General features: G+C 41.0%; 1 protein-coding gene across 4 annotated transcripts in view; it reads left to right on the top strand.

The window, feature by feature from the left end:
• The first annotated feature begins 817 nt into the window (after positions 1-817).
• FAM184B (family with sequence similarity 184 member B) overlaps positions 818-16,184 on the top strand; it is a 42,830-nt gene continuing 27,463 nt past the window's right edge. For 3 of the 4 annotated variants that reach the window (XM_052682820.1, XM_052682819.1, XM_052682818.1), the window contains exons 1-3: positions 818-934; positions 7,482-8,532; positions 8,848-9,694. In XM_052682820.1, the coding sequence (XP_052538780.1) occupies positions 9,560-9,694 (135 nt within the window). In that variant the 5' untranslated portion in view covers positions 818-934; positions 7,482-8,532; positions 8,848-9,559. Of the gene's footprint in view, positions 935-7,481; positions 8,533-8,847; positions 9,695-15,468; positions 15,578-16,184 lie in introns of those variants that run through there. The other variant, XM_052682821.1, reaches the window with a different exon arrangement.

Below are 16,184 nucleotides of genomic sequence, written 5' to 3'. Positions count from 1 at the left end.
GACTCTTAGGAGACCTCATTGCTTCCTACAACTCTCTGCAAAGACCTTATGGTGAGGTGGGCATCTGCCTCTTCTCCTAGGTAATTGGGTGAGAAGTAATGGCCTTACCTGTGCCAAGGAAGGTTCTGGTTGGATAGTAGGAAAATTTGCTTCTCAAAAAGAGCAGTGAGGCATTGGAACAGGCTGCCCAGGGGAGTGGGAAGTCAGTGTCCTCAGATTCCTTCAAGGAATGTGGAGACGTGGCACTGAGGGGGCCAAGGTGGGCATGGTGAGGATGGACTGATGGTTGGACTAGGTGATCTTAGTGTTTTTTTCCAACCTAAATGATTCTACATTTCTTACTGAAACATCTTTCTAATTTGTTTCAGCTGTAATGGGGCAAAAAAGGTCTTACCTGCCTTGTTGCAAAGAATATTTCTGCTCTCCAGATTGCATCTTTTACTGATGTGAGTAAAAGACTTTTTCTCCACTAAATTGTCAAGCTATTTGTTATGAAACATAATATTTTCATAGAAGTTATTTAACAGGAGAATAAATTTTGTGTCTTGTTAAGAAGTGGAGAGTTAACTAAGCTGAAACTCCAGACTTGCTGTTCACAGCACATGCTATCAGGCAGGAGATGATAGTTTACAAGCAGCGAAATAGTGGATGATCAGTTGAGAGGAAACGTTCTCAGTGCTTATTAATTTTAAACAGAAAGCATTTAAAAATGTGAACCACAGTATTGAACTGTGGACAGTAGGAGCTTAGGGTCGCTGATGTCTATCTGCATTTGGGCTTGAGAAACATGTCTGATTAACCTCTAGTGACAGCATTTATTTAGTAGGGATGGATGATATACCATTATGAATAAAAATGCATGAAATATGCAGAACCCATCCTAAAGAAAAGTTACTTTTTGTTTGAGAAGAAAAAAATCCAACGAATAAAACAGGTAAGCACTAGGGGTCAGTATTGTTTCATATATGGATTGTCACAATGTTTCTTTAAATAGTAGATTTTTATCAACGAAATAATGGAATGATTTTGCCTTTACAAATGTGTCAAGGATTATATGAGTATGTGTGGAGAATGGAGGACAGCACAGGGAAAAAAATAGATAAAAATAATTTTTAAATGATTTATACATGTGGCACATATAAATGTACTGCTATATGTTAATGTAGATATCTTCTTTATTAGATGAGTAATTTGTAGTTTGTATTAACTTGTCACTTCTACCGTTCTGGATAATCCTCTTCTGCTCCTAGGGAGAAGGAAATAAGTTTCTATATGTTCAAGTATAATAATGATAACATAGAATCCTATACATTAAAGAAAACTTTTTCCTTTTTTTAATGTCAGAGAAACAGTTACACTATAAAAATATGATAATCAACAGCAAATCCTCACTGAGGGTTTTTTGTTCCTTTTTGGATTGCATGTGTTTGTTTTGATTACAAGTTCATTTTTTTAGGACAATATCAATGTAATCATCTTTCCATTTAAGATATTTGTACCAGAAAATTGAATTTATCCGGCTTTTTTCCAATACAGAAGTCTAGTTATGGAGAACAAGATTGAAATAGGAAGAAAAGAGCAGGTAAAATTGTGTGATTCTGGTGGCTTTAAAACCCAGGATTTTTATTTTAAATTAAATGAAGAATGCAAACTGAATTACTTTAGATTCATGATGTCTGCCTGCATCTCAGAATCTCAGATGGACAAATAGAGATTTTCCCTTGTGAATACCTTGTTGTTCCTTATGATCGATTTCATCCAAGACGTGAGATTTATTTCTTCAGTCTGCTTTAAATATTTCTGCAAGGCTTTTTATTTCAGGATTGAAATGGAAGTCAGGCTTCTGTTGTGACAAATTGAAGCCTAGTCTGGTTAGACATAGCGTCTTTCAGGGTAAATATGCCACAGGCATCCAGATTCCCATAAGCGTAAATGTGTCCTTGTGATACTAGCTTCCTTGTTTAACTTATGGAGAGATTTGGTTTCAGAATTTTTGCAAGTTATGGTTTAGAGCCCCAGGTGCACTAACGTGGCCCTGATTAGCCTCCCCAGGGCCTCCAGCCATGTCCTACCCATAGGCCCATGTTCCTCACTTCAGCTCACCCTTTGGGATTCACTCCCATCTGAGCTAAATGTCAGACCTCAGTGAGAGCCAGCTGCTTCCTAAGGGAGGAGGAGCTGAGTGGGGGGACAAAACAGGCATTGCAGTAACAACCACAGCAGCTCGAGCTCACCTGAGTGAGGTGGGCAGAGCAGGCCAAGAGGTAGTGAAGAGGAAAGATGAAAATCAGAACGTCAGATGCTGCACCAGACTTTGGAGGGAAGAGCGATGAAGATTTTCTCCTTGTCCCTCTACATAGTCCCCTCATCTGTTATGCTGTCTCTTTCTGGTTGTCTCTCCCTCCTCTGGTGTCACTGTTTTAGATCCTTTATCTTCCTTTGTTGGTGATGTGTGAACAAATACAGAATGACACAGGGTAAGCCAGACTTGCTGCGTGCCATTCACTCTGTAGTAAGTTCAGTTGTAGGTCACTGGGTAAAGAACAGCATAAAAAAGGAAAGTTGATGCTATCCTATTTCCTCTGTGTGCCAGGGCTCGTATAACTGATGCATCTGGTTGATTCCTGTTTCAATTTCCATATTAAAAAATACACACAGTAATATTTCATCCATAATAGAGCCATCATTATGCAGTAGTAATTAGAGATTCTGTTCCTCCATAGCTTGTGTTTGTCAGCTATAAAACTGTATACACATTTTCAAATAGTTCCTATTTTTAGTCAGTGAGGAAATCAGCACCACTTCTGGTGTATTTTGAATGGGGCTCTCAAATGCTGTTTGCTTTATGAGGGGGGAGGAAAGAAAAATTGTAAAGTAGTTATATAATCCCACCATTGAAATTACCGGTGGCTGAACTACTTGTCCTTTTTCTGTCATTCAACCTCTAGACAAGCTTTATAGGAAATAGGATAGTGAACTAAATGGGGAAGGATAGCTGTTATGGGTCTTCTGGACACTTTTACCTCTCTTTACAGTGTTTTGTTTGGTTTGTTTTTCCTTGATAAAAGGAAAAAAACATCCTCGAATTTTTTATTAAGGATCAATATGAATTTAAATAGAGACTAATAATGAGGATAGTGAGTTATGCATTAAATTGGAATCTCGCTTAGGGATGCATCTTCCTCTGCTGAGACACTGACTTGAGAAGTTGTAAGTCTGTTTTACTGATACTGTCATTTGAAATGTATCATGACAGTTAATGACTGCTTGTATTGTTGTACCACTTTCAAATGAAAATTTTATTGAGCTGGAAAACAGAAATACAGTCTAACCTGTGGTATCAGTTTAATTTTACCATCACATAAAAAATCCTGCTGACTTCAGTGAAACTTGCATAGTGGCAGAGTAGGGCTCTGTATTAACGGTGGTTTGTGAAAGCTACTTGTAATACACTTAACAAAGGACCAAGCTTATGCATTAAACATGTGCAGCAGAGCTATCTTCTTCGTGTCTTAGAATTTGGGATTTGTGGATCTTATTTTGCATATGACACATAGATTTGTGTAGGCAGTAAATAATGATGAATTGATTGACTTTGGTTTCAATTGAGATAGTGAGGTAAAGTGGATGAGTTTTATGACCTTATTTTAATTATACTGATGTTTATATCACACAAGGTGTTAAGAATTAGAAAGATGTGTTACAAAAGCCTTCCTGACATGTGAGCTATGTGAGCAAAAAGCTAATATGCTTGGTGGGAAGGATTCTATAAAAATACGCAGAATTGCACCTTCTCCCATTTGCTAATTCTGACCAGAGAATCAGAGAATGGCTTGTGTTGGAAGGGACCTCGAGGATCATCAAGTTCTAACCCCCCTGCCACAGGCAGGATTGCCAACCTGTAGATCAAGTAGAAGATCACATTGCCCAGGGCCCCATTCAACCTGGCCTTGAACACCTCCAGGGGTGAGGCATCTACAACCTTTCTGGACAGCCTGTTCCAGAACTTCACCACATTCTTGGTCAAAAACTTTCCTCAACATCTAATATAATTCTTCCCTCCTTTAGTTTAAAACCATTCCCCCCTTGTCCTATCACTATCTGCCAATGTAAAAAGTTGATTTCCCTTTAAATATTGGAAGGCTGTAATGATGCCTTCCTGCAGTCTCTCTTCTCCAGACTGAATGAGCCCTGTTCATTCAGCCTATCTTCATAGCAGAGGTGTTCCAGCCCTCTGATCTTCTTCATGGCCCTTCTCTGGACCCTCTCCAAAAGCTCAGCATCCTTCCTATGTTGTTGTCCCCTCATCTGGACACAGTGCTCCAGATTGGGCCTCACAAGGGCAGAGTAGAGAAGGACGGTCACCTCCCTTGTCCTGTGACATCCTATCTTCTTATGCAGCCCAGGATAGCATTGGCCTCCTGGGCTGCTAGCATACAGTGCTGGCTCACATTAAGTTTTTCATCTATCAGTGTCCCTAAGTCCTTCTCAGCAGGGCTGCTCTCGAGGAGCTCTCCCATACATATCTGGGATTGTCCTGACCAAAATATAAAACCTTGCACTTTGCTTTGTTGAGCTTAATTAGGTTCACATGGGCCCAACTTTCAAGTTTGTCAAAGCCCCTCCAGGTGGCATTCCTTCTTTCTGCTATATCAACTGCTCAGCTTGATGTCATCAACAATATCACTGAGGGTGCTCTTGGTCCCATCATTTAAGTCATTGATGAAGTTGTTAAAGAGTATCAATCCCAAGACAGACCCCTGGGGACGCTGCTTGTCACCAGCCTCTACTTGGACATGAGCCATTGACTATAACCCTCTGGCTGCAAGTTTCCAACCAATTTTGTATCCAGCAAATGGTCCACCTTTCAAATCCACATCTTTCCAACTTAGACATCAGGATGTGGTGGGGGACCATGTAAAAGGCCTCGCAGAAATCCAAGCAGATAAAATCAGTTTCCTTCTCTTTGCCCACCGGTGCTATTACTCCATCATAGAAGGCCACTAGATTGATCAGGCACAACCTTCCCCTGGTTAAGCTGTGCTGGCTGTTTCAGACCATCTGCTTGACCCTCATGTGTCTGAACATGTCATCCAGGAGGATCTGTACCATAGTCATCCCAGGCATAGAGGGGAAGCTCGCTGGCCTGTAGTTCCCCAGGTCTTCGTTTATCCCTTTCTTACAAATGTGAGTGTTGATTTCCTTTTTCCAATCATTGGGGTCTTTGCCTGACAGCCATGTCTCAGATGTGATAGAATGGCTTGGCAGCCACATCAGCCACATCTCTTAGGACCCTGGGGTGCACCATAGACATTCAGTCTCATGAGGTGATCTTGGACCTGCTCTGTCCTTATAGTGGGGGCAGGTTTGCTCCCTCCATTCCCACCAAGAGTTCAGGCTGTGCGAAATAGGAGAATCCTGGCTGCCAGTGAAGACAGAGGCAAAGAATTCACTGAGTATCTCACCATTCTCCATGTCTGTTGTAGACAGTTCTTCTTTCTCGCTTTTCAAAGGAGGTATGCTCTCTTTGCCTTATCTCTTCTTATCAGTGTACCTATAGAACCACTTCTTGTGGTTTTTAACATCCCTCACCAAGTTCAGTTCCATCCGTGCCTTGGATTTCCTAGTCCCATCTCTGCATGTCTGGACAGAATCCCTGTATTCTTCCCAGGTCCTTGTTTCCACTGCCTGTGCATGCCCTTTTCCCTCAGTTTGACCAGCAGATCCTTTCCAAGCCATGCCTATTTCCTGCCTCCTCTGCATGCTTTCTTATTCTGAGGGATGGAGAGCTCTTGCTTTCTCAGAAAGGCATCCTTGAAGAGTAGCCAGCTTTGTTCCACTCCTTTGTCTCTAAGGACAGCTTCTAAGATCTTGTCCAACAATTCCTTAAACAGCCTTTCCTGAAGTTCAGGGTCCTAATTCCACTCTTTGCCAGGCCCACATTCCTCTAGATCACAAACTCACCCAGGGCATGGTTGCTGCAGCACAGGCTGCCTAATCTAAATGTCTATAATGACCTCCTTCATTGGTGAGCACCAGCAACACTCTACCTCCAATCAATCTGTCCTGAACCACAAAGTTAGCATCTATAGGTTCCTGGAGTCTCATGGACCGCTTGCAGCTCACCACGTTGTTTTCCCAGCAGGTATCTGAGTGGCTGAAATCAGGATGAGAGCCCAGTGATGTCAACTTAGGGCTTTTTCCTTATTCACTGACATTGACTGATCAACTACCAGAGAACGTTTCTGACATCTGAGTCACTGTTATAATCTAAATACGTGACAGGACAAGGTGCAATTTTTAACTGAGCAATGTCAAATTGCTTTGGTAACACAGTGAAAGGATGAGAACTCAAAAGTTACTTACATCGCATTCAGGTTTTGTTCTAAATTTTTTATTGTTTCGGTTTTTGTTTTTTTTTTTCTTCAGACAGAAGAAGAAAGATATAAAAATATAATAGAAGGAGAACCTTCGTTTGGTTTGTTTGCTTGTTTTCCTGCACATGCTTTTTAAAACAACAAGGAATGTGATTTTAAGTCAGAGCTCATCAGAAGTCCTACTGACTTCCATACGGAATGGGGATGGTAAATACTACCTCAGTATTACGTTATGAAAAAAAAAAAAAGACCTAACAAATTTTGGGAGAGTACAATGAGCAGAATGTTTTTGGGTTTTTTTAATGTAGAATAGCCCAGTCTTCCATCGAAGTATGGGAAAGAACATCCTCTCATGTAATGATAATCTATGTAATGTATTTTGCTAAACTCTAACATTGAGAAGACTGAAACTTGTGGAACAAAAGTCTGTACAGTATGCAAACCACAGTTGGCTGAGTGAACAGAACTACAGAGGAGGATATAGATTTCAAAATCTGTACAGTCTGCTTTAGAACAAGCAGCAGGTACCAAAAGTGGAAGACAAACAGTTGTTTACTCCTAAAAGTAAATCAGTCCATGCACTTGAACAGTAAAGCTGTAAACTAAGGTTTCATAGGATGGTCTGGGTTGAAAAGGACCACAATGATCATCCAGTTTCAATCTCCCTGCTATGTGCAGGGTCACCAACCACCAGAGCAGGCTGCCCAGAGCCACATCCAGCCTGGCCTTGAATGCCTCCAGGGATGGGGCATCCACAGCCTCCTTGGGCAACCTGTTCCAGTGCATCACCACCCTCTGTGTGAAAAACTTCCTCCTAATATCTAACCTAAACCTCCCCTGTCTCAGTTTAAGACCATTCCCCCTTGTCCTATCACTATCCACCCTCGTAAACAGTTGTATATACAGTTGCTCACAGGCTTAGAGATGATAGTGTGATGACTATCTTCTCTCTCGTAATGAATGTAAAACTAGTTCTACAATAATAATTCAAGCAGAAGTATGTTTTCTGTTTAAACTGCTCTAGTTTTTATTCTAAACTGTATCTGTGCCATATACAGCTCTACGTTCAACAAAAATTTTCACGTTCACTTATGTGTTCTGCAGGGTTCACGTAAGGTCCACTTTTATATAGCACACACTTGAATGACACATTATGGCATCCTTGCTTTGTCTCAAGTCTCCATCTAGGCATGCATTCAGGTCCAGCCATAAATTCTGCTGTTTATCAGAAAAAAAAGAGAGAATGAAAAAGAACAAATCAAAACAAACAAAAACAGAGGTTGCTATTTCTGTGTTAGAGCAATAACACAGATAAGTTATTGTAAGTACTTTTAAAACACAATACATTCTTCTTAAATAGTGTTCTGTTTTCACTCTTTTGCATGTGTGTGCTGTTGTTTCTATTTTTCCTGAGGAAAAAGATGCTGTTATTGGAAAATCCAGAGAACTAATTAATAAGTTTGTCAATTTTATCAAATTTGTGCATATTTCTACCTTTTTCTTCCTTCAAATTGATGAGAAAGTTTGTGGAGAAGGTTTAACTGAATTAAACTTCAGTGTGAGTACACATCATATGAAATAGCAGACAATTGACGATGGAGTGTCCTTATGCCATAAGCATAGAACAAGTTCTATTCTCAAGCAGCAGCATGTTAGTCACTGATGAATGTCATTGCTGTGTGCAAAGATTATATGTTTCTTGCCTTATGAATGTTCTGTCTGGGCTAAATTCTCCTCCCAGTTTAGTATCTCCCAATAGCTGTGATAATCTCTCCTTGGCCCTTATCTCCTATGACTTTCTCAGTCAGCCTTCATTTAAGGTCCCCCTTTTTTCTCCCAGCAATTAAAGGGTTTGGTTTCTGTGTCCAAAGTCCTCTCTTCCTATATCTTCTCACTCTTCCCTCTCTACCCTGCTGCCTTCAGGCGTTCTTCTGCCCAATGTGTCTCCTCTTATGAGTGCTTATGCTTAGCAGTGCCTTATCTCTTTTTGCCCTCATTGAGGATTTCTCTTTTTCACAGATTCTTTTCCCGGTGCTCTTAGCTGACTTCGGATAATCCTCTTTTCCAATCGTGAGTGCCCTGAGGAAGCTCTGAAGCTCTTTTTCAAGCCCAGCACAAGCTTCTAGCCCAGGAGGAAGGAAGGCACTGCCAGGAGGTGAGTCTGGGGGCAGGAGTAGCCTCTGTTCCCTCGAGTGGCTGCGGGCCCCTTACCTTGCTCTGTGGGCTGCGGTGACAATCACAGGATGCTGAGCAACACTCAGCTTCCACTACCTGTTCTTTCTCCTTTTTCATCTTTACCTCTTTATTTTCACCTTACTTTGCTTTCTTCTCCTTTCCTAGACTTGTTTAAACGTGTTCACTAACGATTTTCTTTTTTAAGAAAAAAAGATGTTACTTTAGTATCTTGCATATTTCTGCTTTTTGCCTGCTTTTTTCAGCGGTTTTTTTTTTTTTTTTTCTTATTTTTAAGTGTGGAGTGCTTGGCCTTTTGAAGAGAGGGAATGGCTGCAAATGAAGACAAGTGAGCAGTGTCAGTTTTCTTCCTGCCTTTCCTATGTGAGCACAGGGCAGCCGAGGGGAGCTGGCAGCCCAGGGGAGCTGGCAGGCCCACCAGGGCTCAGCTACGGGGCGGAGGTGGAAGCACCCCTTCATTCTGCTTTCAGCAGAGCAGCAAAAATTGATCAAGATTTTCTTTGCCACTTTATTGGTCCACCTGGACTTGCAAAGGGTTGCCAACTAACAGAGCTGATGAAAGGTGCCCGAATCATCCTCTCAGATGATCCCTGCAGCAGCCCAAAAAGGCAACGCGATTTAATCTGCAGGCAGTCTCTCTATTGGATCCCCACCGACGTCTGTGCCGCTGCTCGGCGTGTCCTGTGGGGAAAGCGTAGCATCCAGCCGCTGGCATCTCCTCCTGGCGGAAGCACCCTTAGAAGTGGAGAAGAAAAAGAACTCCCGCTCGTGAGGCTCGCACGTGCTGCTCGCTGCCTCGGCCGAGTGCTGTGCTGAAGGAGCGGGACATCTGCGCGCATGGGAGAAGCAGCTGCTCCAGCCCGGGGCTGGGGCTGAACTTCCTGCAGCGCTTCGGGCTTGGAGTGAGCGCAGAGGGAGGCGAGCAGCAGGACGGGAAAGCGCAGCCCGGAGCGTATAAAGACAGACTCGGTTAGAATATTTAAAGCTTAATGGCCTCCGGCATAAACAAGAGCCGGCAACCCGGGACTTGCAATGGATCTAAAGCCCCTCGCGGCATTTCGGCAGAAGGATACAATAAGGAAATTCACATGCAAATGTGCAAGAAGATCGCCCAGCTCACCAAGGTAAGTCGCTTCCCGGGGAGGTGAGGCTGCCCCGCGCTGGGGCTCAGCCGGCAGCCGGGGCTCCGGGAGGAGCTGGGAGCCGCCGCCCCGCCGTGCCGCTGCGCTCTGACCGTTCCGAGCGGTTCGCCCCGGGCCGCTGCTGCTGTGCGGCTGGCAGTGCGCGGCTCACACGTAGCCGCTGTGATGAGCTTGGGACGGGAGGGAGGAGAACTCACTGTCTAACTGCCGTGCCGTGCGGCACTGCCACTTCTAGTCGATACCAGGTTGAGCTACGAAATATTTTGAATGCTTCCCACCCTACGTTAAGAAAAGAGAAGAAATCTGTAGCAGGTGGCCCTTAACCTTTTAAGCTATTTTTGTGTTACATTGTTGTCGGTCAGAAAAACCCAGCTTTACGTACTCATTAACCTCACTGCAATTGATTAAGACATTTTTGCAATGAAAGAACACTGACTGCAAATGCAGGTCAAACGATAGGAAATCATTGAATTGTTGGAGTCAGAAATGCTAGCTAGTTATAATGTCGTTGTTCTCTCCTAAAAATAACTATATGTGATAACATGTATTGTGTATGAATACATACACAGGAGCTACCTGTACTTACACGTATGCTTAGTTGTATTATTTTCAGTCTACTGTAATATGCCAATGCTTACTTACTGGTGCTTTGATTGTATGTTTGAATTTTATCTCTACTTTTTGCCCATGAATGTACATTACACTTCAAAGTACACTTTGATTCTGCAGTGATGGCAAGCTGTTTTTCCAAATAAGTGAGCGTTCCTTCAGTACTCTCACAGAGAAGAACTTTCTGTTCATTAACAGTTACTGATTTTTCAACTACAGTCAAGTGTGTGTGAAAGGCGACTGTAAATTGGATTAAGTTTTCTTCAGTTTCCTTGTTTTCAGTCCAGAACTCAGTTGCACATTAGGTAAAGTACGTCTGTAACTATCACTCAAAAACAAAAAAAGAATTATCACATTATCCCTTTTTTCAACTGATAAGCAGCACCTGTGTTTCCATTAAATGGTAGCTGGTGGTGGGCTGCTCAGAGGTGGTGGACTCACCAACCCTGGAGGTGTCCAGGGAACATTTAGACATTGTGTTGAGAGACATGGTTTAGTGAGAACTACTGGTGATGGGTGCACAGTTGGACTGGATGATCTTGTAGGTCTTTTCCAATCTTGGTGATTCTGTGATGGTACTTCACAGTAGAAGAGCTGACCGGTCACCAGCTTCCTCTTACTGAGTGTTGCATTTCTCAGCAGCAGACTGAGAACATAACGATGAGATCTGAAAAATGAAACCCTTGTTCAACTTTCCAAAGCTGCACTCATTTTCCATAGAGAGTTCTATGCCTTCCTTTTTATATAACAATTCTTTTTGAAGTTTCTGCAAGCTCAACTGTATTTTTGAGGGGAATAAAATACATTATTCCTTTCTAAAACCTGTTATGTTACTTTATAGTCTTTGGCTTGGGGAAAAAAAAAAAAACTAGAAAGCTATTTTAGCAGCAAAAAGACAAAAAATTCACCTCAGTGCACAGCATCCTGGCATAATGTTAGGAAAGCCTTCATCAAATTGTATGTTCCTGCTGAATTTTTACTGTTAAAAAGTGAATGAGGCAATTTATTCTTTTAATTTAACTCCCCATCTGAGTACTTCTAAGTCATTTGAAACAAAGATGCCTTATACTTGAAGCTCAGGAAGTTCTTCTGAAAAGCAAACTATTCTGTTTTGGAGTACAGCTTTTAAGTATCAATTTTCTCTGCTCCAGTGCCATGCTTACAGAGAACTTAGCACACAGCTGGAATTCTAATAATATGCTTTTCCTTCTATATTCTGAATTAGATGTTTACTGTTCATATAGTAATAGTGTAAGAAGAAGGATCTGAGACTGCATTAGCTGAAAAATTGCTTTGTGGCACATTTGGTATATTCATTTTTGGCCAAGGAACTTTGAGAGCTCCCTTTTGAATTACTCTCATTTATTGTCGATATTACAGTCAGGATGTATCATCATCATGAATTCTCCTTTGACTTTGGTTTGTTTGTAGTACTCTCCTGTTTCTAACGTAGCATGAAATACTGCTGTCTTTTGATACACAGCTACGACTTTCTGTTCCAATTATGACAGGATTTCATTGATGGGGAAATAAAATCTGATTACTCATCCACTGTGCATTGTGCCAAGAGGAGAAATAAGTACACGATGTTTTAATCAGGTGTATGATACAGAGACAGCCTTGAGTTCCATTTCTGTGTTGTACAAACAGCAGTGGCTGCCTCCTACTCAGGGGCAGAGGAGTAGTGTGCAGTTATCAGTAGCAGAACTGAACTGATTGAGATGATAGTTTCTGTCCCTGCATGAAGTGCTGATCATGTTTTAAGACCTGTGTTGGTGCTGGGACCCTCTGTAAGTAATCCAAACACAGATCTTGAAAGCAGCTCTCATTGTACTGCCTTGCTATTTCTGCTTTTGGAGAAGTTAGGGAGAGTAAGTTTTTATACTTTTGTAGCCCATTAGGAGCCATTTAGCAGTGTTTTTAGATGCTTGACTTTTTCCACTGTTGTTATTTCACTAAGCACACTTATTCTGTTGCATGTCCCAGGTGTTCAACTTTGACTGCATTGCATTTACTCTGTTCTGCCAAGCCAGCACAGGGCTCTCCTTGTACAGGAACTTAGGGCTTGGGAGTCTGAAATGAAATGTGCAGGTCTCAGATGGTGATAGCAGTAGTTGCTGACATGTACTCATTACTATAATTTATAGTTCATTGTACAGTTGAGTTTCTTCTTTTAAAGCATCAGCTCACAATGTTAAAGGAATAACACCAAAACAAATATATATATATATATATATATATATACAATATATATTTATATATATAAAAGAAGAAATTAAGAATTAAACCTGATTTTTTTTTTTTTTTTTAAATTATTATTCTCATGGATGCAAGTAAAAAATTTAAAAGACCTGGTAAAATTAGTGAGTTTGAATGACAAGAGGCCATGTCTTCTAGATTTTGACATGGAAACCGGGTTGCATTGCAGCTGTGTCCCAGTGAGCTGTGCTTTGAGTTTCAAGAAAAAAGCTCATGAGATTTAAGAACTAAAAGAGTTCAGACAAGGAATGTTTTGCTTCCAGATGGGAATGCACATCTGTAGTTGTCATTCTTATACACAGATCACACACTTATTTGGTGGATACCTTCTGCAACACTTGTGCATTTGAATTACTTGAAGGTGGTGCATTTTCATGGTTGTAGCAGAATGCACAACTTTATGCCAGTAATTAAGTTTAGTCTCCTCCATCAGACACTGCACCCTTGGTATGCTCCTCTGTGCATGCCAATTTTTTGTATTTCTGGTGTGCTTAAGCAGTAGTAGTGTTTAAAATATGTGGTGACTTTATAAGCATTGGGTTCCCTGCTGTCACAAGTTCTTCTAACATCCACTGTCTTTTCCAGGACTTTCATATGCTTACAGATTCAGGACTGTCCCAATTGCTTGAAATGGGATGAGAAATGCAAATGAATTCATGGACAAGAGCACTGAGGAGAGATCAGCTTTCACTGACAAAGCAGTGTGGGCAGGACACAAGAACTGGATAATGAACAGATAACAGATATCCATGTTATTCAGGCTTCTTTTCAAACCTCTGCCAGAAGAGCTCAAATAAACTTAATGTTCTGAACTGTGCTTCTGGCACTAAGCCTAGCATAAAGAAGTAGGGATGGTGATCTTACCTGGTTAGCAGAGCTACTCTGTCATTTTCATTTTATAAACAATTTTCTGGGCAACAATGGTGGAGTATTTTTAATGAGAAGAGATAGTTGCTCACTTTCCCTAGGGATTCATGTGACTGACTGTATTGGGAAGTTGGGAGCCTTGATGCAAGAAATATGTTTTAAATGTCAGTATTTCTGGTTAAGCAGATTGTTATTTAAAACCAGTCAAGTGGTCTGGCAAGAATTCTGTGTGTGCTGAATGCTATGGGCCTAAGTGGAGGAACAGAGTGCCAATGCAGGGAAAAGTTAATTGCTGGTAAATTACAATAAGAACTCTTTTTTTTTTCACCTGCAGGGGAAAGAAATGTCAAGTGGGAGAAAGTGTATTCCTTTTCTACAAGAAGCAGCATAGGCAGATGTTCTTTAATGGCTCTATGTGGAGCAGTTGAAAATGCAATGTACTCTGGCTGCTTATCACCACCAGTCGCCGGGGGGGTTGTTGCCCCTCTGCTCAGTCAGGAGAGTAGAAAATATGAACATTATTTAATAAGCTTCAGTGAGAAATCAAGCAGATACGTAAAAACCATTTTCATTAGTTATATAAAGGAGAATGTCTAACTTGAGCATAAAAGTGTATGAAATACACTCTTTTATTGTTCAGCTCTGTGGAGGAGGATAGCAGCGGTACTGATGGACAAAAAGCCAGCAGTGTACGCTTGGAGCCTGGAAGGCCATATGGTATGGGACATTCCCTTGGCCATTTGGAGTCAGTTGTCCTGGCTGTGTCCCTTCCCTGTTGCTTGTGTACCCCTAGCTCCTCACTGGCAGGGCAGTGCAAGAAGTAGAAGAGTTTTTGGCTCTGTGTGAGTACTGCCATCCATCAACTAAGACATATCAAAACTGTTTTCATCAAAAATCCCAAACATGACACTTTTATTTTAATTAACAGTAACCCATGACAATCAGTTTTTTTCTAGAGGTGTAAGATTCTGGAGAGAATTACCAAGTCATCTGGTGCGTGTGTGAGCACGTCAGCTGTTTACACCACTTCAGTGTTTTGCAGCATATCAGATCATTTATCTTTCCTGTTTTATGTATCATAAAAAGTGACTGATATATTTAGCTTGGAAACACGGTCAAATCCCAGTGGTTTGCTCTGAAAGCATTTATCAGCTGAGCAACTTGTAGCTGTCTGAGCATTCCTTTTATCTACTCATGTTTCCAGTTGAAATATGTTGCTTTTCTTTGGAAATTTTGGCTAGGTTTGTTGACCTTATTTATTATGATGTATTGATGATACTCAGTAACCAGCACTTTGGGTGACTCAGCTGTCGTGCATGTAGTTGGTGTGCTACCAGAGCTCTGCTGTGTGCTTGAGGCTTTTTGATGCCAGTACTCCGGAGTGGTATTCAGTACTCTACAGAAATGAAGCAAAATGGAACAGCGTAAAAATTAGGATCAGGCTTTTGGAGCAACAGTACTTTTGGGGAAAAGAATATAAACAAACTGGCTTCCACATAGGGAAAGAAAGAAAGAAGGAGAGAATCATTATACAAAGCTGCTTACAATGGGTCCTAAAAAGATCCTTAGCTATCAATATCCCCATGTACTTTACTTGATGATTTATTCATTTTAATTATTTTTATGTACAATTTTCTATCAGGATTTCAAAGATATCATTATTTTTGACTATCAGCTGATGAAAATGTATAGACTACAATTTCTTTACCTGTCAGCACTATTATTTCCTTACAGAACTTGATGGGAACTCCTAGCTCATTCAGTCTATGTACAATATCATGTAATTGTGTTAAAAGCAGTACTAAAACCACCGTTTCCATTGGGAAATTACTCCGAACCTTATTATTGAGATGGATAGACATTACTGCTGAAATTAATAAAAGGTTTAAGAATATCTAGGTATCGGGATTACCTTCTGTAGCAGAAATGCAAAGTCACAGCCTGAAGCAGTGATTGAGCACCTGCTGGGAAGGCAGGGCCAACCCAGGGGAGCTCAGGTGCATGCAATGAACCTGAGTAACCAGAAATGGTGGAGCCAGGATCCACCCATTCCCAGACCTCATTTAAGGGTTGGCCTTAGAGGTGAGGAGGTCTTGCTGGAGGTTTCTCCCTACCTGAGGCCTTCTAAAGGTGAGCAATTGTTTTTTGTTGTTGTTTCTGCATCTACAGCTGCTGTATTTGGGCTTGTTCTCATTTACTGCGGCCAGAGACTTTACCACGTTGCTATTATTGCTTTCCATCACATTATAGTGTTATATCTTCCTAACATACAAATTTGTAACTGGTCATTTTGCAGAAAATGAACAACCTTAGTAATCAATAAGCAAAAGCTACTTTATAATAGAAACTGGATATTAAATTCAAGTTAGTATTTGAAGCAACCTTATATAAACTACTTGTTTATAAACAAAATGTGTTTTATTAATAAATGTATTACAGGCAATGGGAATAAAATATCTAGTGACCTACTGATTGCTAAGGGAAGAATTACGAAGTTACAGTTTTTCACATTTTATCTTTTCTTCATGGATGGGCACATTAAGTACAGTTCTCAGTGACATTGTATCTGTACCTTTCTACTACCAATTTCTGTAAGCAGTATGTGGAGGTCAGCACTCTACAATGAAGATTTCACCTGAGTTAAAGGTCAGTTTAAGACATTCTCATTTAAATGTTCTAATGTTATATGTTTTAGGCTCCTCACCATTTAAAGATGCATGCATGCATCTACAGTCAG

This window comes from Tympanuchus pallidicinctus, unplaced genomic scaffold (genome assembly GCF_026119805.1).
Source record: "Tympanuchus pallidicinctus isolate F22 unplaced genomic scaffold, pur_lepc_1.0 scaffold2, whole genome shotgun sequence".
NCBI lineage: Eukaryota > Metazoa > Chordata > Aves > Galliformes > Phasianidae > Tympanuchus > Tympanuchus pallidicinctus.
The sequence above is the reverse complement of the archived record's forward strand: the minus strand, read 5'-3'. Positions and strand labels throughout refer to the sequence as shown.